We start from the raw sequence: 23,947 nt of genomic DNA, 5'->3' as shown, positions 1-23,947 counted from the left end.
GACAGCCAACCCTCCAATATAATAATGAAAGAGGCGATTCATCTCTCCACGTACATTTACATGTACATACGAGTACATGTACGCGCGCGTACGCGGCCTTAGTAGTACTAGTCAGGACGTGCGAAGGCACACCGTACCGCAGTGACGAGTTTTATGCTGCTGTTTCACCTCATTATCACTACTCAGAAGCACAAATGGATTGGGTGCTTTTACTCTCGCGGCTTTGCATCGTTGTTACGATTGCAAGCAATGGAGGAGGAATGTAAGTGATAGCCGGGGAAAGATAATTTGTAGGATAATGACTCGACGTTTCTCGTCTCTCGATCCCCTTACCTTCACCGTGGGGAGCTCGAGCTGTGTGGTAACGTCGAGGGTTGTGGGTGTGTGGCATTAGTAGGCTATACGTACGTGTAGCTATAGTCCAAGTAACTTGGACTCCAAAAATCGCCTTTTTAACATTTGGACATCCAAGTTACTCGGACCATGGAGGAATAAAACACATGCTCGGACTAGCTAGCACATGTCCTAGCTACTTTAATAATAGTCTTGCATCTCATGTTGGACTTGTTTAGTTAATTTTCTTTTTAAACTGTTAATATAATATCTCAGTCATGCCATGGCAGCATAAAGAGATAGATCTACCTAGGCCTATGCTGTACTATTAATTGTTATTCATTGACTGTGATAGTTTGTGTAAGTTACACAGTTAAAAAAATTGTCAGTAGGGTGAGTGTGGGAATTTTGACCAGGAGGAAAATTCGACCAACTGCATTAAAAAACTACACAGCTGGTTGAATTTCTTGCTTTTCTTACATGGTCGAATACCCCCACTTTTTACCCTACTAATATTGAAATCAATCTTGAAACTGTTGCAGATTTATTGTAGTCCTCCAGAGTTGATTTGCATTTTTAAATAAATCCATTCATAGGGTAATCAATTCGGGGGCAGAACAATAAACTTGTGCAAGAGTCAAGATTGCGCTGAACAGTAAAAATATCAAGAGATAGGAGACCTACAAAAATACAGCTTGCCAACTGTGGGTCCCCTGAACAAAAGTAACCCAACAAAGTATGCATAGCAACATATAAAATGACTGAGAAGAAAGGACATTATAACAACGTAACTACCAAAGACAATAGCTGAGTATGAATCAATTGAAAGTTTTTAAATTGAGTTTTCAAAATTTGAGAAAATTTTCTAAAATTAACATGATTTGCCAGATCTTTTGAACAGGTTAATTCTTGGGACTTAAATGCCTTATTTCAATGATAAATGAACTAAAAGGCACCCGTGTGTCAGTGTATTTTGCATATTTGTAGGAGCAGAGAAGGCAACTCAGTGTGAATACTACCTCCTAAATTTTGTCATTTTGTTTCCCTTGTCTGTGCTTACCGACTAGAAAGTACCCCCTAATTGGTTAAGATGAGACCGGCTGGTGGCAAGTTTTTCAAGTACAGGCACAGTTGTGGTACACATGCAAAGACAGTAAATGGCATGCAGTGTTTGGCCTGCCAAAGGGAAGTTGTAAAACAGACTCAACATCCCTTGTTCTAGCACAGAACAGATTTTTTTTCTTTTCAGATCAGCAGATCTAAGTTGATGTTGGCCATGAGGGATATTCAAGAGTTCAGTTTAGTTTTGCACTTCAATTCTGTTGTATCATCTACCTTTTATGTTGTAATCCTTTGTTCAACAGACCCATCTTTGTTGATATCATCCGCAAGGGAACCACTCACTCTGTGCCTTTTCTGCCATTTTTGGCCGGCTTTGTCAGGTGAGATATCGGTAATCTAAACTGTTTCTAGAGTGCTATCTAAAAAAAAGAAAAATGTTGTAAAAATATTCTTGTACATTTACAATCTAAAGTTCTCAAATTTGTTTTGTCCAACTTTGTACCCTCTTCAGGGAGGGGCATGGCTCAAAGGTGGGGCTCACCTGAGAGATCTAAATGTGAGGATTTTGAAGGAGCACCATGTGGATATTATAGAGCTGCAGGCAGAGACAAACTAGTGATTCAAACCTAACCAATCTGTAGTTAGGGATTTGTTGTCATCTCCTTTATTTTTTTACTTCTCTTGGGGTGTTTAGCCATCACTCTCCACCCATTGGCAGATGGGGGGGGGGAATGTGGATTATTCCTTCAAAAGAGCAAAACATGTGTCTTTTTGTTTGTCAATAAAGTTTATGGTATTATAGTTCATTTCCCTTCCATCCAAGCGTGTAAAAATCTCCAAACTTTAGCATTGTCCCTTAGAAAGTCCATACAAGAATGCATGGAAAGAATTCCATATACGAAGTTCACTTTTTAGGAGAAATTTTTGCTCCAGGACAGATTTAAAAAGGGGCGACATTTATTTTTGGGGGATAGAGATGTGAAAGGGGGTTCAGTAACTTAGGGGGACAGGTTTAAAAAGAAGGGGCCCCACGCAATAAAACGGCAAAAAAGTGAGTCCTTTTGCCGTTCTTTTTTTCCCTACTATATCCTCTACCGTTTCCTCTTTCCTTCACTATCCCGTCCTTTTATTTCTCCACAGTTTTCCTGTCATTAGTACAAGGATTATTACAGTTAGTATACACATTTAAGACATTTAATCCAAATTGTGTCGTAAAGGGGAAGCGAACCTGCAATGAAGAGAACTGTTAGGTATAGAAATACAGCAGTCTAACTGACCACGCCACACGAGCGCTTGTTGCCGGAGAAAGTCGATATGTTCCATATAAAGTTACGGTTGAATTAAGGAGAGGTCAAGATGAGGTCAAGATGAATATTTAAAAAAATTAAATATTTATGAAACTGAATATGTAATTATTCACAAATATTTGTATAAATTAGAATATTTAAATATTAATAAATGTGGCTATCCGTTGTTAATATAAGTAGGTTGTGCCAAAGGAAATCAACTAGGTAAGGTACATGTCTGAGCACAATTGACTGTATGACGTGAGTTATCTCCGTACGTCGTATTATGTAAACCAAGAGAGAAAGAACAAGTAGAAATGCAGTCGGCCGTACGAAAGAAGGAATTTCAGTCCAATGCTGTATAAGAACTCAGGCTAGGTGGAGTGTTGCTTCATCCATTAGCAATACATGCACTATGAGCGAGAATTGGAGTCGCGCATTTGGTGACAGAGGTGACTATCCACACCATACAGTGGAAGCGACCAGTTTGGGTTCTACCTGGCCGAATACATGTGGCGCTGCCGACATGCAGGAGTAGACCACTTCAATCAAATCCTTAAGGATGTTCTTCTCCTGTACAAGCCTCCCCTCACATTTTAGAGCACAGATAGCCACACAATAATCTAAAGACAGGTTTCAGCTCCCTTTTCCCCTTCCCTCTCTATAAATATAGAAAAAAACTCCTCCAACTGACAAGCACTCTCTAAAAGAAATTTGTCCCTTTTTTTCCTTCTAAACAAATTGTCCAACTTACAAACTGTCTGTAAAAGAAATTGGGCCCCTTTTTTCCTTCTAAAAAAATTGTCCAACTTTAAAATTGTCGCAAAACACGCACTATTTTCCCCCAAGTAAAAATTGTACATGTACATGTACAGTAGGGCACATTGCGCAGCATTTCGTGAACTGTGTAGATCCATCCAGACAGATGACGGCCCTCTGCACTCCTCGTGTTGCGGATTCATGCATAAAATTACCTCAATGCTTGTGGCAGCCCAACCCCTGTTACATAATGGTTCTTTCCGGATATGATTCGGTTCATGCGCACACGTCGTGCGCATTCGCCATGTTCTTCAGAAGCAAAGATGGCCGCCTGTCGATGTAAACCTGGTCCATGTGTAGCTCCAAAAGTGTGCCCAAAACTCCACATTTCTGTCCTATGATGTTCAGCTCTTCAATGCCTATTGGAATCGTCTTCATTCAGCGATCATAGTAAGGATACTTTTGTAGTAATTACGCGATATTACAGTGGACTTCGTATATGGAATTCTTCCCGAATGCATAATGAAATGTCCAGACTCCCCCCTTTTTCCACTCCCCCTTTTTGTCTCCACTCTTTCAACTAATCTTCAAATTTCCCCACCTTCATTTTCAGTAACACAGCTTGCCTGGGCTATGCAATGCTGCGGGCCGACAGCGTCCTGCTTATTGTCAGTGGGGTAGGAATAACAATGAGTACCATCTATGTCTCCTTGTTTCTCTTCTTCAGTTGTCAAAAGGTACAGTTTGTTCACCATACCCAAATTCACATATTAATTTAACCCTCCTATGGTTTTACAGCACAAATGGGCACAAATGCCCTCAGTCACTGGTGAGCATGTAGTTTCTATATGGAACTCAAACATGCACAGGTTCAGTGTGTACACAGTAGGTTGTCAGCACAAAATGACCCAGGGTCTTTTGTGCAGTCCTCTTCACTGCATTTGGTTTACTGCACAATGATGCACATGAAACAGTGAAGTACAGTTGTTGGGCAGCACAAAAGTGCAATCTGATATTCCTGTGAGGGACAGTTGGTGCAGTGCACAACACAACACCGCTGTGCTTCTTTGAGGTGTTTACCAAATGACCCAAAGAGCGACTTCAGCATAGGAGGGTTCATTGCATGATGATTGGTTATCATTTGACTAAGAATGTTTTCGTCCCCTGTACCTTCTCTTGAGCGCAGGTAAATGCCATGGCATAAGAGTTCGGGGCAGCCCCCAACATGTTCTCCACAGACTTCTCAGACCTGGTATACATGTACATGTGTTAAATATACAAGGTATTAGCATATTTAAATGTCAGCTGGAGATGAGTCATGTTTTAACCCATCAGCTGTGCCTGTGTTTCGCCAGATCGTGTCCTCATGTTAAAATCATTACATGTACATGTAATTGAATCAACTTGTCAAAGCGGACTACATACATTCAAAATCTTCGGCTTAAGAGCTTGGCTTCTACTCATTTTTCCCTGTGCACAGCACTACACGTACCAGCACCTTTCTGTTTGTACTTTTATGATAACTAATCATGCACTTCCAACTCGGAACAATGATAGTAAATATTCTACCTCTCTGCACCAGAGGCCAACTCTTCAGAGCTGGTAACTACAGAAAGTTGCAAAGCATGGAAAATTTGATTAGCAAAAGCAGGTTACCAGTCAACATTTGTTGAACGTATAGATTTTGCCATTTTGTTAAGCAGCTATTGTCAGCATGGTCAGCTTCGCAGCTTTTTACTGTTGGGCTCTAGAGTTTCTGGCTGGTAACTTATTCAAATTATGAATTAATTAACAGCCCTATGCTGGATGACATATAAACCTTCAGGGCAACCCTTTAAACAGAAAAAAATTAGTTGGTAGCCATTGGTTCCTAATGGAGAAAAATCTATGCGCCAGCACTATATTAAAGTTCAGTATTCATGAACGTACATACACACATGTAGTATAAATACCCTGTGTTTACATCGTCCATCCATGCCGTAATGACCTGGCATGGCCCGGTCCACGTACACCACACAATTTGCATACGAGCGGCGATGAGGCCAGTCAATGAAATCAGGGTTCTCTCCAAGGGGTGCCGCCACGGATGTTATGATGTCTGTAGTTTCAGCGTGTCGCAGGACACCTTGCTGCATAAATTGCATTATTTCCGACACTCTAAATCACAGCGACACCTTTTAATTCAGCATGAGCTCCATTCAGGCAGAAATTTACGTTGCAGCAAAAAATGGAGCCCATGCCATGCTATGCCATGGTTTGTAAAATGGCCCTGGTGTCCAAATACAGTGCATCAACAACGTATGTTTAGATCAGGAGACAACTGAAATGTGCATGCACTTGTGATCACGACACATGCATGTACAGTATCGTATTATGTACATGTACAGTGCACTTGGTGTTACATGTCAGGCATGCCTAGGAGTCAGTGTTGTCATAACTTGAGTCAATGACTCGTCTCGAGTCTGACTCGAGTCACATTTTTGGCAACTCGGCTCGAGTCCTGACCAGTATATGACTCAATTTGACTGGAGCCTGTGACCAAATGACTTGACTTGACTCCCATGAAGACTCCCTTGACTCGAGTACAGGAAGACTCGAAGTCTAAAAAAAAAATAAAATCGAAATATTTTTGGTGAAAAAATATTTGGAATCTGACTCATGGCGCTGCTCTTACATTGATCGTGAATACATAGTACAGGATGTATGTGTACATCCGGCACATGCACATGCATGGAAAGCATACATCGTTTCGCAGACTCCCACGTTGTGTTTCTGTAGCATGTAATGCTAACCCGGAACCAGACTTAAAACGCTTTCACTTCTCTTGGTTTCGTCTTTGGCTTTTTTCAAGATAACCCTATCTAGTACCTCTATCGCCACTCTGACGCCATGAACCCTTGAACAAAATAAACAGGCTTCATCTCTGGATTTAGAAAATAACCCCTGAAAGTGACCCAGATCTAGCCCCATTTTAGGGTGGACGCCGAAGCCAATGCCGAAGCCATCCTTTCGGAAATGGTCTTTGCTGCGCACGAGCCTGCAATGGAAGTTGTTCATTGGGTATCATACAGCATATTTTATGTGTTGGAATGTTAAAAACAAACTGGTTCCGTGTTCCTTCCACCATTGTGCACAGCAAATGACAAGTGTGACTTCGCCAGTTTTGTGAAAGACTTAACAAATATGGAACAGGCTCAGAGCTGTAGTGGCATACAGACTCTGTAACTGTAAAATCAAAAAAGATAAAAAATAAGCATTCAACATCGTGCAGATTTTGCAAATCAGACATCAGTGAACACTGAGGGACATCCTCCCATAGGGAAAGAGTGCCATATAAGTTAACAAAATAAACAGGCTTCATCTCTGGATTTAGAAAATAACCCCTGAAAGTGGCCTATTAATCAGACCACACAGGCTTCGTCTTTCATACAAGTTACTGTCAGATTTGGTGTTCCTTAAGTCAAACCATGTGAGCGGGTAAACCACTTACACAGGATTACAGTGACTTGACTTGTTTCGCCATTAGTTAGCTAGATACCTGTCACCCTAATTTATTTTCAGTATGCCTTAAATTGAAAATAAAAATGCCAAAAATGACTTAGTTGTGTTTTTATTGTATTTTATTCAAAAATTTGTGACTCAAATTGACTCGAGCTCGGTACTAGACTCGAGCTCTTGACTCGACTCAACTACACAAAGTGGCTTGACTCAACTTCTTGACCTAATGTCTTGAGTTGACTCGGGTCACAATGTTAAAATGACTCGTTACAACACTGCTAGGTAATACCATACCAGACACACTTGAAACTTTGTTCCCGCCATTGAGTTCCCATCAAAGGAGTGTTCACAGCAGATAGAGTACCAAAGTGATCAAGTCATGCGTACAGTTATGTGTGTAAAAGGTATTAGCGTAAAAATGCACGGATGTAGTACTCTATTATTTTGTTTGGTTTGCACTGCACTTTCTGGTTCCAAATGACGTCTCACCTCAACACTCTATAGTGGAATGAGATGGGCAATGTAAGTAACAAGATCTGTCCACTTTGCTTTTCCTCAGAGTACCACTTTTAAGCAGCTCATGTTCTCTGGCGTGGGGATTCTCTGTGTTTATGTCTACCTGACGCGCATCATCCGTGAACCATATGCTGTTGAGATCCAGCTAGGGCTGTTGGTCACATTTTTCATCACATGCATGAACATAGCACCCATTGCAGATATGGTGAGTAAAACAGCCATGCATTTGTACATCGCAGGTCTTGCATTGTCAAAATTGACCATATGCTTGATGGTCACTCTTCAATGCTTTCAGTGCTTGCTGACTCCTTTTACCAAACTAATTAAAAAAATCATAGTTTCATCCCTTACTTCAAGGACCCATGAAGTTGATGTTGTATTGCTTTAGTCAGAGGTTTTTCGTCCCTATATGGACATGCGTTCATGACTGTATACTCAGTGTTGTCTGGGAGCTTGCAAAAAAATTCACAAGCTTACTAAGATGGGACTTGAACCCACAACCTCCTGCTTAGTCGTGCAGACATATTAACCAAACTTCAAAATGGGTTCCACCTAAGTTGGCATGACAACACAGCCCTAAGGTGTCTAAAAGAGTGAACACATTTTAATTATTACAAGAAGTAAACTTTCTTTTTTAATTAAAGAAAAAAAGGCCTCATAATGTCAATTTCATTCATAATGTTTCCGCCACAATCTTTGTATCATTGTGAGGCCTTCTTTTTTGCAGGGTTGTGATTGCTCCCCAATTTGGGGATTTTTTGAGGTTTTGCACTTTTTACCTTAAGGAAAATGCCACATGTAACTTTTTTCAGCAAGATACACATATTCATTGTAATTGTGAGAGAATTCAGGCTTGGTAATTGTTTAAAAGCCTTGATTAAAAGTCTTGATAAGCACAGCACTTGCAACCCACTCAGTAGAAATGACATTTCTTGATTGCTGTTGCTACTTCCGAGTTACCGGTCTTTAATAGAATCTTGCACTCTACAAGTCCTTAGGAATGTCAACATGTATTCATCTGCACAATGCCCATTTTCTTCATGATGCCAAAATGAATGACATCTCTACACAAAAAAGCTTGGCTTACTTTTTCTAATGCAAACTGAAACAAAATTAACCAAAAAGGTCTGTCTTATTCTCACGCAGCAGGTCAGCTACAGTATTATTGTCGATGTTACAACTTTCCCCAGTAGTTGTTTTGCTGATTTTTCTGCATCTCCCAATCTCCCCCTTGTTGGTGGCAGGGTAACCTTCTCAAGAAGCAGTCCAGTGAAGGGCTGTCTTTATCCATGGCCTCTGCCATCTTTGTCACTTCAGTGCTCTGGGTGCTGTACGGCATTGCAGTCAATGACATAGCACTGTCGGTGAGTTGGATGATTCAATCAAAATGCTTTTGTGGAAGTCATTCCACAAATTGGGAATCCATGTGACTTTTTTTTCCCCTGTTACATGTGACCTGTGTAATGTGTCAAGAGAAATACCTTTGAAATTGACTTCACACTAGTTTTATTTGTTTGGAAGATAATTTGCATTACTTAATCACTCTTTGAAATTAAGGAATTCGTTCTAATTTACAAAATCATACGCCAGATTAAGAGGAACAGGAAAAAAATTGCACGCCAAATTTATAAATCATCCACAAATCTGGGCAGATCTAAGGCTGTAGGATTGGCAAAGGGATTACTGATTTTTATCTGAAGTGCCTGGGCATTTTTTAACAGCATTCTTGAGTGGGAAATTCCAGCGTCTGTCAAAAACTTAACACTTTGCTGTGACCCAACCCAACAAATTGAGCCGCAAGTTTCCCAAGCCACTTTGGTTTACAGGCCTCAAGAAACTAGTCTTCAGTTGAAATCAAGAGGAGAGCTATTGACATATTCACTCACATCATGCCCATGATCGTCACAGGACCAAACTCAGTGGTACATCTACACGTAACAAAAGCTCAGTTTGGTTTACCTAAAGGAAAAGTTCAAACATAATAAAAATACCTTAGGACTCATTTCGTAGGGTCTGGCCACATTTTCTTCCTACATAAAATTGAAACCCTCGTGAAGAAATGGTACAAATGCTGAATCCAAATTGTAGCCTTTTATGGATTCCCTCATGTTTTTTTAGGGTGAATGTTAAAGGATGACCCTTAAAAAAGTATCAATTGGTTAAATATTCACTCACAGTGTTTGTGTTGACTTTTTGTGTTTGCATTATGAGCTTTATCATCTGTTGGAAAAAAAATGATGGTAGTAGGGCTGAGCTATGTGTAGATCAAGTAATTGAATATTTGACTCTTTGACCTGAAATTGGCAATGAATATTTAAATTTGAAAATGAATATTTGAATATTCCATAATTGATCAAATACTTTGTACTTTGTACTTGAAAATTTGTACATTCTGCACAGGCCTAGTTGGTAAATACATATAGAGTTTTAAAGAACCGAGTTGTAGTCAGTTTTGGCTTATGCTTGTAAAAGACTGCCAATAAACCACTTTTACCCCATTAGAAACTCCACAGTAAAAATGTACATCACTAAAAAATAACGAAAGAACCTAACCACCAAACTGCACAAAGTTTCTCATCTGTTTGTTGTAAACTTAAACTGAGAAACAGGAAGGACAGTTGTTCCTCTGATTTGACCACCTGGCTGAACTGTCGCTGATGGGCCATATGCCTGACTTCTCAGTGTTTCCTGCTCGTATGTAAAAACAATTTGTAAGCGATATCCACAGGCATTAGTAAGTTTGAAATGAGACCAGCCTTGTCATTAAATGACAGTATTCAAACAGGTTCATCTGTTCAAGCTACCCTTACTAAACTTTTCAGCATTTGTTGTTAGAGGTCAATGGACATCCGAGTATGCAGCCTCATTTTGCTGAATCTTACAAAGCAAAATGTACAAATCACTCAAAATTGCCATGGTCAGAATTTTCTTCGAGTTAAATTTACTTAAATGAAGAAAATAAAAGCAAAGTTTCCAGGTCAAATGCTTCTCTGGACTTGATGTAACAAACCAAATTAACGTAAAGAGAAAGGTTACATCTGATGAAATTTGTCTTTCCTTCCCTCAGGTGCCAAGTATATCTGGTGTCGTGTCTGGCTCAATTCAGTACTACCTTCTGTGGTGTTACCCGTCTTCGGGCAAGGCCACCAAGTCCGAGTGAAAAAGTGAGATTTCCTTTCTGAGCTTCATGTCATCCAAAGCCAAGTCAGTTTGCCAGATGATGGGAAAAAAAGACATTTACAAATTGCTTGCACAGCTAGGGCTGTTTCATGCATGCTCTTGTTATCATGATCATGAAGTGATCCTCAGAATCCAGATGGCATAGAGTATAATCAAGGTCTCTTATTTGGTGACTGCATTAATAGGTTTCAAAATGTTGTGTCAGATTGGTTATCCCCAACTCCCGAAACGTTCTTTTTCTCCAGTGAACCTTCCCAATGAAAGTAAACTCAATATTGCTAGAAAAAACACAGTGGCTCCCTCTTTGAAGTGTCACGGGGAATAACGTCCATTGTAGAGTAAGAGGCTGTCTGAATTATTTGGCTATGGCTTGAAACTACGCATGACTGTCACAGGCTTGAGTGTTATTCCAAGCGGCAATCAAGAAATTTGGTTTTGGCCGGATAGTATGTGCACTGTACCCTCATTAATCCATCAGAAGCCTTCTAAAAATCATGGTTTGATTTTGAAGGATCATGTCAGAAGTTAGTGCTAAATTGTGGGCTAATTACTAGATGAGATCATGGGTAATAGTAATGATCTACATTTCTTTCATTCTCTTTCAGGAAACACTCTCCCATTTTGTCTCCAGTTGCTAGCCACTCATTCCCGCCATTTTTTAGTAATCTTAATGAGTGGCAGACAAGAGAATCATGCAGTTTACTCTGTGATTTGGGTGTAAGACATAAATTGCTTAGTCAGGGAGTCAGTTTTGTTGAGTGATGTTTTACCTCAGGCTGTGCTCTGTCCCACCAAAATACCTCTGCTTCACCAAAGCACCATGTATAAAATGAATTTTAGCAGTTAACAATATTATAGAATTTGCCTTAAAAAGATTGGTATTTTATTGGTCACTGTATTCTGTGCATGATTATGGTACACACAACATTTCAATTTTGCAAGGCTGTTAATGTATTATCCTTGTTCAATGGGCCCATAAACTTTTCTAAAACAATCTCAGCTCCTGGCGAGTATGTGGCTCAAATGCAGCCTCTTTAGATACAAAACAAGCAAGCCCCAACAACCATCTCTGCCCACATAGGTACAAGTACATTTTGTGCCGTAGATGGAGAGGCAAGTAGGGTCAACATGACTTCCCAAAGGAGGCAGCATGTAACCAGCAGCTGAATTGGAACCGTAGACCCTATGATCGCTAGTTGCATTAGGCCACACTCCCCTTGATGGGATCTGCCTACTAAAATGTAAGAGCCTAGAGTTGAGTGGCTTGAGCAAATATTCAGTCATTACAGCAAATCTAACACCTACTAATTCCTAAATACACTGTACATGTACATGCACAGTTTTTGCATTCAATTTGACCACACTGCCAGTCCTTCAGAAAAACAGTGATTAAGCAGTTGACTCTGTCTTCTCAGAGAGAATTTCGGTTCAGATACAGAAGTTTGTGTTAAGGTGTCTTTAATTTCTATTACTCAATCATGGATTAAATAGATCAGATGAAAATAACTTTCTAATACAGACATTTCTAGATTACCAAAAAAGGAGAGTATAAAATGCATCATGGAATGCATGATGTTTGATTTCTTGCTGTGGTCTATCGAGATGTTGGGTCACGGAGGGGGATGGAATTTTTTTTGAAAGTCTGCCAGTTTTTTCCATTCATGAAAGAATCCTCACACTCCTCAACAAAGGTGGTTGTACAATATCTAAAAGGCTGACACTTTTAATCCCTGAAAAAAAAGGAAGCATGTCCCCCCCCATATGCCCCCGGTACGTGGCCTAGTTCACATACCGACCAATGACCATGCATTTAAAAATCCAGATTTTTCCTTATAAATACCTGATGTTGTTTGCTGTCTAGAGATATTTATAGAAGGGTAAAATCTGTAGGATGCAGAAACATATGCATTAACTAAATAGTATTCATCTTTAAAATATATGAAAAATGGTCCTGCCACCAGTGATGTAGTCGAGTACTTTTTGAGAACCAAGTTCTCTACCAAGTATTGAACTAGTTAGGAGGGAACAAAGCTGAAGTACATCGGCATTTGATGGTACATGCACATAGGTAAGTTTACAAAGCAACACAATGACTTCAGACCTTCACTGTTTGATTAAAATTAACTTTTTAAGACAAAAGTACTCAGAAAGTACTCGGCCGAGTACTTTCCGAGTACTTTTCTCCTTAAAACTTAAATTTTACACAACTGGGAGTGTCTGAAGTCTAACATTTATTTTGTAATCTTACCTTTGCACATTTACCATCAAATGCCTGTGCACTCTGGCTTTATTCCCTCTTACCCAGTTCAGTATTTTGCGGAGAACGTTGGTACTCGGAAAGTACTCGACTACAACACTGCCTGCCACATTCATTTTTAGAGCAGTATTTCTCAAAGGATGTGATTGGAAGAGCTTTTTCTCAATCTGCAGAAATGGCTTCTTGACACTGCAGTGACCTCAAACCTCAAGTGCCATCAACAATCAATTTTGCAGACTTTCTTATACACAACTCCCACCGTGCCTTGTGCAATCGCCTTGCTGGTTGAACTCTGCAGTACAAATTATCACCGTGTGATCTCTCAGTATCTCTCGGTGTCTGTTTCATGTAACTCAATTCATTACCAGAAGAAGCGAAGAGCTCCTCTGACAAGTACATGAAGATCATTGCTAATCAAAATCTGAGAAAATGCCAAGCTTCCTTGACAATTTGGCCACATATCTACATGTAAAGTATTCTGAGAATCTAAGTCTGTGATTATTTTGATGTAAAAAATGCACAGATTTAAACTGATTGAAAAATAATATCGTTTAGTGACTGTATATTTGGTTCATTTTCAAGTTGTAAAAAGTGACACCTTGAACTTGTTCTTACTGTTTGTTTTATTTCATCAGGGTAGCCTTGACACTGCTTTACTATTCAGTCTTCAAGGCCTTAACAATGCACAAATAAGTAACTTAATGAAAGGTTAAAAGATGAATAACTATGTGAAATAAATAAAATTATAAAGTATGAATAAAGTAATATCAATTCAGTAGCGTTAAAATTGTTTATTTAAAACCACCAACAAATGTACTACAAAATATTAATAAATCAATTATATGAACGAGCATCATGAGACTATTGGGTATATGAAGCGCCACAATTGAAATGAAATTAAAATTAATAAAACCAGTGAACAATATACAGCTAACTATAGAAACCTTGTAATTTGACAGAATTCAACATGCAAACAAGTAGTTACTAGAAATGAATAAAATGAAAGCTCAGTAACACAGGAATATTGAGAGGTCTTAAATACTAGGACTATGAAGTGAAGATTTAAATAATGACATTTAATTAAAACGATGAAAAGAAAAGTATCTGTTTATACATGTACATGAAAGTGTTTTCAAATGAATGTTGTAAAGTCAGCAATTTTGCAGCTTACTTTTTCAAAAGGGATTCAAATGGGCTTTTTATTCATAAATTTTGCTCATATTTTGATATGGATTTTTATACATGTATTAATTTATTGGAACTATTGGGTGTTTTTAATGATTGTGTCTTTCTTGCTTTTCATTTAATTTGGCAGTGTTGCCATGGGTAATTTTGTTATGCATTTTAAAAATTATTTTGACTATTGATTGTTTGATAGTTTAATTTGTCAGTATACATATTGCATGCTCTACTCATTCTTGAGGAAAGTCATGCAATACAGATTTTAAAGTTGCTTTGCTTCACTTAATGTATTTAAGTGATAAGTGATTTCTCATCAGTCCAGTAAATTGGGTAATTGTTTCTTGAATTTCAGACTGTTCACTCTTTTATCGATCCGAACCGTGACAGTGTTTTCCAAGTGTTGAAAAGGGTGGGTTAGGGGTGTGGTTAGGGTGGGGGGTGGACAAATCAAGTGGAGGCAAAGCCCCTAATTCCGGCTACAAGAACGTGACTGTCTCTGTAACTTTACTGTCGTGATTGGTACAAAGGTAGTCCAGTAGCCCGGAATGTAGGCTGGTTGGTGGGTGGATCATATGGTTGGAAGCAGTTTTGTTCCTCATTGTTTTTTTAGGCAGATTTAAAACCAATGAGGAACACAACTGCTTCCAACCATCATATTTGCCTGAAAGGACCCCCACATTTATTTCAGCAAGCCTCCAAGGTAAATGATTCTAGAAATTTTATTGTTTTGTCCATTAACATCAAAATGACTATGAAGACAATGAAAACGAAACACTAATATATTTCATTATTTAGCATATCAATGACGCGCAAGCTGGTCTAAACTTGAAGCAGGGTCACATTGTCATAATCGCATATTAATGTCCATCCATATGATGGCTAGGATATTGAGTGAACTCTGTTTTTATGTTTCTGCACCAAGGTATAAAAAGTAAATAATGGTGAAATTCCTTGTTTAATTTCATGTTACAAAATACAGAAGAAATAATTAAAATGCAGTTTTTCGAAAGGAAATTAGTATTGTAGCCTTCAAATATATTTTCATGTTCAAGGTTGTCACCCATAAAATGCAGGCCGGGACGACCAGATTAATATTTTGAAAAAGCTGTTGAAGTATTTCAATGCTTTGTTTCACTTATGTATAGAAATATAAATGTATGTATGGAAACTTCAAATTCATAAGTCGTACAGTCGTACAAATTCGAAGTCGCACGCATAAGTTCAATTGCGAAAGTTGATAATAAAACATACGACATAACTGTGTTACAAGTCGCACGTATAATATTTAACTCGTACGCACGATTTTGTCTGGTCTGGAATAATTTGTAAGACTCCCGCATAAAACAAAACACATTACCACACACCGTCATGGATGCGGACTGTGTCTAAAACCTGCCACAAAAACGTAGTGTATATAAAAAATAGTTCACTTGGAAGCCATTGCCTATTCTCTGTGCATTTTTTAACAAATAGTTTTGCCAAATAGCTGAACGTCCAACTGATATGCTATTAAAATTGCTAAGAATGCAGAGGATTGCAGTGGATATCTCTTGCACGTTTTGTGAACGTTTTTCTATAGTCAATTACAGAGTGAAATATAATCATACGTGCAAAACAATACTTTTAAATTTGTATTGCGAGATCTCATTACAATAATCAACTATATGCATTACAAAACAATAAAACAGGACGAGTACAAAATACGAATCTAACCGATCTAAAGACGTTCAATGAATGAGCACAATTAATCAAATACACCAGCACCTATAAGCAGTTAATGAAAGGGAAATTTTAATTTAGTCCACGAATAAGAATGTTGAATGACACGAGGCAACGTATTCCACAATTCTCACACTGATGACGAAAATGATGTGTCCATGATGAAACTCCAAATAGGCCTATACCTTTCAGTGCAAACAGAATCGGATGATTTGGAGAAAACTACATGTATCATCAAGGAATTTCAATACTACTATGACAAAATAGCAAAATGTAAGCATAAAATTCTTCGTAGGTTGCTCCATCTGTTACATTGTTAGTAAAGAATTCTTAGTAATCTCGATTTCAGCCTTATTTAATTAATTCGGCGGCTATAATGTAATTTCTTATATTACCAAATGAAAACTGGAATTGTTCTTCATCTATTCAAAAATGTATCATTAGATTACAATGTTATTTTTGTTTACATTTACATTAAAAAACATAACTAGTTTTTCGTTATTGAATAAAGAATGAGAAACGATATGTTTCTCTTGAATGTTGGATTTTTTTGCCCTGCCCAGCGTTTATTGTAACACTGTAGGCCTATACCGGTACTCAGTGTTTACCCAAAAGCTCGTGAAAAAAATCCCACAAGCGTACTCAGGTAGGACTTCAACCCACGAATTCCAGCCAGCCGATCGCGACACCGGCAAGCTCAGTGGTCGAGTGTTTAAGACATCTGCACTAGTGAGCAAGAAAAAATCCTTCCTTAGAAATAGACATGTTTCTCGCTTATCAACTCTCATTTGGAAGTGTGAAAAACCAAACGAGAAAAGACATTCTCGCACGAAACGTACACAGACCGTGAGGTCTTACACACGACCATTTGCGTATTTGCAAAGTTGAAATTTCGTGCATTGTACTATGCTGTCCGAGGAACGGTGAGCACGTGGTCCTGAATGAAAGACTTCCTCACGGAGTTGTAATGACTCGAGTCAATGACTCGGCTTAAGTCCGACTCGAGTCACAATTTGGCGACTTGACCGAGTCCAACGGATAAATGACTTGACTCGAGTCCTTCATCAGAAGACCTGACTTTAGTGAAAATTAATCAAACTCGACTTCCAAAAATAAAATCAAACGTCTTTGAGAAAAACAAATATTGCAATGACTTTAAGGGCCAGTTTATAATGTCCACGTCCTGTTATAACCATCAAGGGTAAGACGTCAAGAGCAAGATGTGGTGTGACCACAAGTAGTAACCGAGAAGTAAATTTAAAAATGCCCAGCGAAGAATTACTTTCTCTTTTGTTTTTATTTATAGTATTGTGTTCCAATATTTGTGACTAGAATTGGTTCGAACTAAATACTTGACTCGACTTTCTTGCGTAACTCGAGTCACTACCTCACAATGATTGGATTCGACTCGAGTCACAAAAATTGGTGACTCGTTGCAATGAAACTCTGCTTTCTGGGCGATCGCGAGGATTCAGCTTGCTCTGTGAAGCTAACCTGCAAACTAACGGTTGGAAATGAAGCTTTTGCAGAACACCTGTACCGCATTCCCGTATAATTCTCCACAGCTCTTCTCAGGGGAGAGGCGAGGTTGTGCAAATACTTTGGCAAATGTTTCCCTGTGGCTTTACCATCCCGTCAGAACTAGAGGACTGCGTGGCTAAGTTTCCACTTCCAGAGGTGGATTGATCCAACCATAGGGCTCTGTCTTTGGTTCCCTTGTCTCCCTTAATGCGTTTACTGGGACGTAGATCACAGAGTGGGAAGTTGGGCAAGGGGTGGACCACTCTGTCGTCAGGCCCACTCAGCCAGGTAAGATGCAAAAATGCCGCCGACTTTAGGTATTCTTAAACGTTCCCGTAGCCAAAAAGTATTTTCAAAATTTGCATATCGTCCCTTGTAATGTGATACCATTTCCACGTCCGGGCGCATAAACGTCTTGCACAGCCAACCCCCCCCCCGCTCAAAGTACCAGCTCCTCGGTCCAAGGGAGATGGAAAGTTTGTCTGAAAAACGACGGCGCTTGAAAAGAAAATCTGTTTAAAATTACTATTTCCCTTTCCACCGAGAAAAGTGGCAATACTGTTTCTAAGATGCTGGCGCTTTCAATTCCTAAAATGAATAATAATAGACATTGGCAACATTTCTGGGGGAAACTCATCCCCCGCTGCCCTTGCAGTTCCCACGCTACAGAAGAGATCCACCCGTTTAAAGATCCACCTGACAATGCTTCCCTCTTGTTCTGTCGGGGCGATTAAAGCTGGGAAAACAATCTGGCAAAGAATTTGCATAACCATGTCTCCAGTTCCCGCCTAAACTCTGGAGAATGGCAGACGTGATCTGCAGGTTGTTATGCAAAATCTTCATTCAGGCCGTTACTTTGTATTCTCACTCTGCCTGGCTATTCCCAACTTCCCCAACCTTGTCTTTTCATTGGTACCTCGTGGTCGTCGAGCGGCACAATGCGCGAAATTTGAAGTGTCTGCATTGACACGCCACGAACAGGTGATCGAGCACAGTCAGACCAAACCTGCTTTGTGCAATATGTGCATAGCCTGGCTCAGCGTCATAATGATCTTCAACCTACGTGCTGCAGGTCGTGGTGTTCGAGGTTCGTGGATATGTGAGTTGATGGAGACTAAACGTGGGTGAGCTGTTTAAAAATAAACAGCTAAAACATATCCTTTCCCTCAACATGTTACAGCGAACAGCGGCTGGCATGTCACTCTGAGAATGTGTTGCAGCTTTTAGGGACCCGGCAGTGTGAAGTCAGACACTTGCCGCCGTTATATCGATGACTGATAAAGCATTTTAGGATGTACCAAGTCAAGTGCACACAAAATCGCTGGTCACCTGTTTGTCCTGGAGTTGGAACAAAAGTGTGCCTCCGTCTTATTTCCGCCAATTTCAGTAGGCCTATGTGGGAAGTAGCCTGCTTATGAAATTAGTATGGTATATCAAGCGAGAATAATATATTAAGAAGGTAGCGGGTGCAATAGGTACATCCTAAAATGGTTCATCAGTCATCGATATAATGGCGGCAAGTGTCTGACTTCACACTGCCGGGTCCCTAAAAGCTGCAACACATTCTCAGCGGGTGCATCATCATTTTTAGATCACCTGATTGAACATGAATTATCTTAATGTAACCAATTCTTTGTTGCATCCAACACCCCTATACTTGAGCAGTGGTTGAAAAAGTTCTGACTGTTTCCAATGCTTTTATCTGCTTTCAACAGCAATGCCACTAAAATTTGAGGTCATCCCACCTCCAACCCCCGATCGTTTTTTACAGAATTTACATGACCAATGGCAAATAACCTGCCCATTTTTATGCCAAGATGAATAGGGCCCCCTTTCACCTTATCCTCCGCCACCAGTTATAAGGCGACCTAGCCACACCATGGCTTGATTCCCTGTACTTGGGTGCGGATAATGAAGTTATTAAATCGATGCTCGTGATGATGGAAACATGAAGCACTGAAAAGAAATCTTCAGAACTTCAGATAATTTTGGTGATCAAATTGAAATTCAAGGCAGTTTACTAACTTTACTAAGAAGGCGGAATAGTGTTGCGATTAGAAAATCGCCGCAGAGAGAGTTCCATATACGGACAACACTTGATGCCCCTGTGCACAAGCATGAGACTTGAATGGAAAAAAAGCTATGTGATTTCTAAGTAAGTGCTTTGGAAATTTCTCTTTTTGTTCTTCGGGTGGCAGGGATAGCTCTTGCTACCCTCAGAAGGTGATCGCCCTGCCGTTGTGAGGTCACATTTGCACATGTCCTGTTGCACACTCTTGCGTATGTGCTCGTTTGTCTCCTTTTCCTAGGAATTCAACTTTTGACGTGTCACTACCTCTTATCTTATATGTGCTTCCACATGGGAACTAACTAGATGCGTGACTGCTTGCTTGACTGGATTTGCGTTTTCCAGCCCGATTTCCAAGTTAAGTGTCCTTCCTTGCTCTTTGGGTAGCAGGGGTAGTTCTTGCTTACCCTCAGGAGTTGATCAGCCCTGCCCTTGCGAGATAACATTTGCACATGTCTTCTTGCACAGTGTCTGTGTTATTTGACTTGTTGGTGTATGTGCTTGTTTATTACGAATTTGTTGCGTTTGACTTCTCACTATTTCTTGACCTCCACATTTTGTGTTTCAACGTAGACACTGACTGGATGTGTAACTGCTTGGCTAACCGCATGTGCGACTGCCGGCCCGATTTCCAAATTAAATGTCCTTCCTTGTTTGTTGGGTAGCAGGGGTAGTTCTTGCTACCCTCAGGAGTTGATCGGCCCTGCATTTGCGAGATGGCATTTGCACATGTTCTTGTTGCACACTGTCTGTGTTATGTGACTCGTTGTTGTTTGTCCTTGCCTTGTTTATCATGAATTTGTTGCTTTTGACCTGTCACTAACTCTTATCTTCTACAGTTTGTGCTTCCACCTAGGTACTGACTGGATTGATGACTACTTGGCCGACTGTATGTGCGACCGCCTGTCCGATTTCCAAGTTAAGTGTCCTTCCTTACTCTTTGGGTAAGAGGGGTAGTTCTTGCTACCTTCAGGTGAGATCACATTTGCACATGTCCTGTTCCACACTGTCTGTGTTATGTGACTCTTTGGTGTATGTCCTTGTTTCGTTTATCATGAATTTGTAGCTTTTGAGCTGTCGCTTAATCTTGACCTCTACATTTTGTGTTTCCACATAGAAACTGACTGGATGTGTGACTCCTTGGCTTACTGGATATGCAACTGCTGCCCCATTTTGCCAGTTAAGTGTGCTGCCTTGTTTGTTGGGTAGCTGGTGTAGTTCTTGCTACCCTCAGGAGTCGATGAACCCTGCCCTAGGGAGATCATGTTTGCACTTTGTCTTGTTGCAAACTCTGTTTATGTTACTCGTTGGTTTATGTTGTTGATTTGTTTATCATGAATTTCTTGGTTTTAACCTATCGCTAACTCTTATCTTCAGCATTTTGTGTTTCCACAAAGGTAATGACTGGATGTGTGACTGCTTGCCTGACTGGATATGCAACTGCTGCCCCATTTTGGCAGTTTAGTGTGCTTCCTTGTTTGTTGGGCAGCAGGGGTAGTTCTTGCTACTCTCAGGAGTTGATCGGCCCTGCCATTGCGAGATCACGTTTGCACATGATATGTTCTGTTGCACACTGTCTGTGTTATGCGATTCGTTGGTTTATGTTGTATAAATAAATAAATTTGTTGGTTTTGACCTGTCACTCTTATCTTTTACCTTTTGTGCTTCCACGTAGCTACTGGCTAGATTGGTGACGACTTGGCTGACTGGATGTGCGACTGCTGGTCCGATTTCCAAGTTAAGTGTCGTTCCTTACTCTTTGGATAGCAGGGTAGTTCTTGCTACCCTCATCAGGAGGTGATGGGTCCTGCCCTTGCAAGATCACGTTTGCACATGTCCTGTTTCACACTCTCTGTGTAATGTGATTCACTGGTGTATGTACTTGTTTTGTTTCTCACAAATTTGTAGCTTTTGAGCTGTAGCTAACTCTTATCTTCTGCATTTTGTGTTTCTACATAGGTACTGATCGACTCGATGTGTGACTGCTTGCCTCACTGGATAGGCAACTGCTGCCCCATTTTGCCAGTTACGTGTGCTTCCTTGTTTGTTGGGTAGCATGGGGTAGTTCTTACTTCCCCGGGAGTTGATCGGCCCTCCTTGCGAGATTATGTTTGCACATGTTCTGTTGCACACTGTCTGTGTCCTGTTACTCGTTGGTTTATGTTGTTGATTTGTTTATCATGAATTTCTTGGTTTTAACCTATCGCTAATTATCTTCTGCATTTTGTGTTTCCACATAGGTACTGACTCGATGTGTGACTGCTTGCCTGACCAGATACGCAACTGCTGCCCCGTTTTGGCAGTTAAGTGTGCTTCCTTGTTTGTTGGGTAGCAGGGGTAGTTCTTGCTACCCTCAGGAGTTGATCGGCCCTGCCATTGCGAGATCACGTTTGCACATGTCCTGTTTCAAAATGTCTGTGTTATGTGACTCGTTGGCATATGTACTTGTTTGTTTATTATGAATATATTGCTTTTGACTTTCATAACTCTTGACTTCTACATTTTATGCTTCCACGAGGGTACTGACTGGATGTGTGACTGCTTGCCTGACTGGATCGTTTTGCGGCTGGCAGCATCCATGAAGATAGGTTATGCATGCTTTATTTAATATCTGTGCAAGTCTGAGACAAAATACGGTAGTCTGTTAATTTTCACTTGTCATGAACTATAGAAGGAGATAGTGTGTATTATTTTCAGATTGTGTAGAGATGCCAATTATTTGTAGTAGATTAGTTGTAACCCTTTTAAATATTTGAATTTTTGTTACCACTTTTCTACCACTGCATGATTATTATGAATTGGGCAATACAATTTTCAATGGGTTATTTTTGCTTTCCATATTTCACTGCAAGCAACAGAACCCATTCATTTTTATTTAATGTGTAATCCAACTGTTATGACAATGGCACAACAGCAATCTGTTATGTTTATAATCTGTGGCTTTGCTTTTATATTTCGCCGTGTGCAACTGAACCTTTGACGAAAATTATAGGCAGTAAAATTTACAGGAGATATGTTGTAAGTAGGCCTATTGCAATTTCAGGGTATCACTGAACATTCGTCATTAGCTCTTTAAGTTAAAAGCTGACAAGTAGAATTTTTTGTGGCAATCTTCAGATGCAACAGGATTGACCTTTTTTGAACATCGCATTTATGTCTTTTGAAAGCCTTACGGACAACCATAGTTACGTATGAAAAGTGCTTCAGGTTTATGGGCATTCTTATATTTTTTTAAACCTGACTGGCCTAGAAAAAAGCAATTTCAAATACCTTGAAGTCAGCTCTGTACAAATTGTCAAAATGGTCATCATTCTATTTGTATAACAACCTTGAACATTCAAAATCTCTTTGAGGTTAGATTACATTTTTTTCTGGAATTATACACGTTTAGAATTTCTAACTTTGAGTGTTTTACTAAAGATGGGGTCTTTTTTACTCGAGGTATGTTTAAAATGAATAAAATTACCAAATTTTGGTTACAGTAGATGTGATGTACAAAACTGTTAATATCGCAGAATGATTGTGTTAACCTTGCTTTTAATCTCTTGAACTCGCTAGTGATATGAACAATAAAATTAAAATTTATCTGCTAAATTTGCGGGTCTTTCCTAAATATTTTAATTGTTTGTCCATACATTTTTCTCTGGGCTGCACATGGTCTACTAATTGAACTTGATATTTTCTGCTATATCAAGCGTTCAGTGGCATAACTAACCGCAACAGCTGCCTGTACCCCCACGCTGGGTATCCACCAGCCCCCATTTGAAATATCTGCCGAGTTCATGAACAGCTATGCAGCTGCAACTTATTTTCTTTCTGTGCCTCCTTGAGAAAAATGTTTCCATCCCTGGACATAAATTTAGCCCTTGTTATGCAACTGCGAGCGCTGGTATGCCCCCGACTAGCTGTTCGACCAAAAGAACAAGGGGGATTTTGGAAATATACATGTAGGCCTAGGCCCGGATCGACTCCCTGGGTTTAGGAAACTTCCATCTGAGAGCGTTGCAGGGGGCCATCCCCCCAAGATGCCTGTGACCCCCAGGTGCCCTACCCCCATCTGAAATCTACGCAGAGTTTATTTGCGGCTGCAGCTCATTGTGTCCCCTCAAAAAATGTGAGCACCCTCAGGCCCACGGGACATAGTTGCGCCACTGCAGCGTACTAGTAAAATTACGGATAAAGAACGCAGGCTTGTGAAAAACGCCTGTGTTCCAAACCATGGAGGAATCACAACACCAGATGTTAAAAAATGCATATCATATAATTAGACTTACGGGGGCATAAAATAATAATCACCAGAAAATAAAAATTAAAACACTGCCCACCTGCAGAAGAAATCTTTCACAGATCGCACCATGGCACCGCCATAATGCTTTCTGGGCAATCAAAGTCGTGATTGTCCGACAGCGAAACACTTGCCGTCAAAAGTTTGACACGTGTTCACGTCACATGCGTAAAGCACGTGCTAATTACATGTATACCTAAGGCACTAGTGAGTGGGCAGGGCGCGTTTTCAATAGCCCGGCCCTCCGTAAATGTTATCTGCTGCCCTCTCTTGACAAAATC

The 23,947-nt window shown here is 39.9% G+C and overlaps 1 protein-coding gene and 1 long non-coding RNA gene across 4 annotated transcripts; one reads left to right on the top strand and one right to left on the bottom strand.

Moving 5' to 3' along the window:
- Positions 1-81: 81 nt before the first annotated feature.
- On the top strand, positions 82-15,355 carry LOC110982307 (sugar transporter SWEET1-like). Of its 2 annotated transcripts, XM_022240641.2 has the most exons (7): positions 83-262; positions 1,698-1,775; positions 4,054-4,177; positions 7,498-7,659; positions 8,699-8,818; positions 10,522-10,618; positions 11,240-15,355. In XM_022240641.2, exons 1-6 carry the CDS (start codon positions 195-197, stop codon positions 10,612-10,614), a joined length of 645 nt encoding a protein of 214 aa, XP_022096333.2. In that variant the 5' UTR covers positions 83-194; the 3' UTR covers positions 10,615-10,618; positions 11,240-15,355. The 2 variants fall into 2 exon arrangements, with proteins under 2 accessions (XP_022096340.2, XP_022096333.2); XM_022240648.2 differs by lacking the exon at positions 8,699-8,818 and having other exon boundaries at positions 82-262.
- Positions 8,770-23,845, bottom strand: LOC147799074 (uncharacterized). 2 transcript variants are annotated; one of them, XR_015425214.1, is made up of 4 exons: positions 23,707-23,845; positions 10,008-10,142; positions 9,341-9,413; positions 8,770-8,910 (listed from the first exon to the last, which is right to left on the bottom strand). It is a non-coding gene; the product is annotated as an uncharacterized LOC147799074 (long non-coding RNA). The 2 variants fall into 2 exon arrangements; XR_015425213.1 differs by lacking the exon at positions 10,008-10,142.
- Positions 23,846-23,947: the final 102 nt, after the last annotated feature.

This window comes from Acanthaster planci, linkage group LG05, assembly GCF_054643075.1.
Source record: "Acanthaster planci isolate LZ-2023a linkage group LG05, COTS_SCS, whole genome shotgun sequence".
In the NCBI taxonomy this organism is placed as follows: domain Eukaryota; kingdom Metazoa; phylum Echinodermata; class Asteroidea; order Valvatida; family Acanthasteridae; genus Acanthaster; species Acanthaster planci.
Note: the sequence above shows the minus strand (reverse complement) of the source record. Positions and strands in the feature narration are given on the sequence as shown.

What these genes read in the sequence shown, in the direction of transcription:
- LOC110982307 (XM_022240641.2), top strand. Translation starts at nt 195, where the DNA reads ATGGATTGGGTGCTTTTACTCTCGCGGCTTTGCATCGTTGTTACGATT. An exon ending in GCAAGCAATGGAGGAGGAAT is followed by an intron (nt 263 to 1,697) that starts GTAAGTGATAGC and finishes TTTGTTCAACAG; the next exon opens with ACCCATCTTTGTTGATATCA. An exon ending in TTTTTGGCCGGCTTTGTCAG is followed by an intron (nt 1,776 to 4,053) that starts GTGAGATATCGG and finishes CTTCATTTTCAG; the next exon opens with TAACACAGCTTGCCTGGGCT.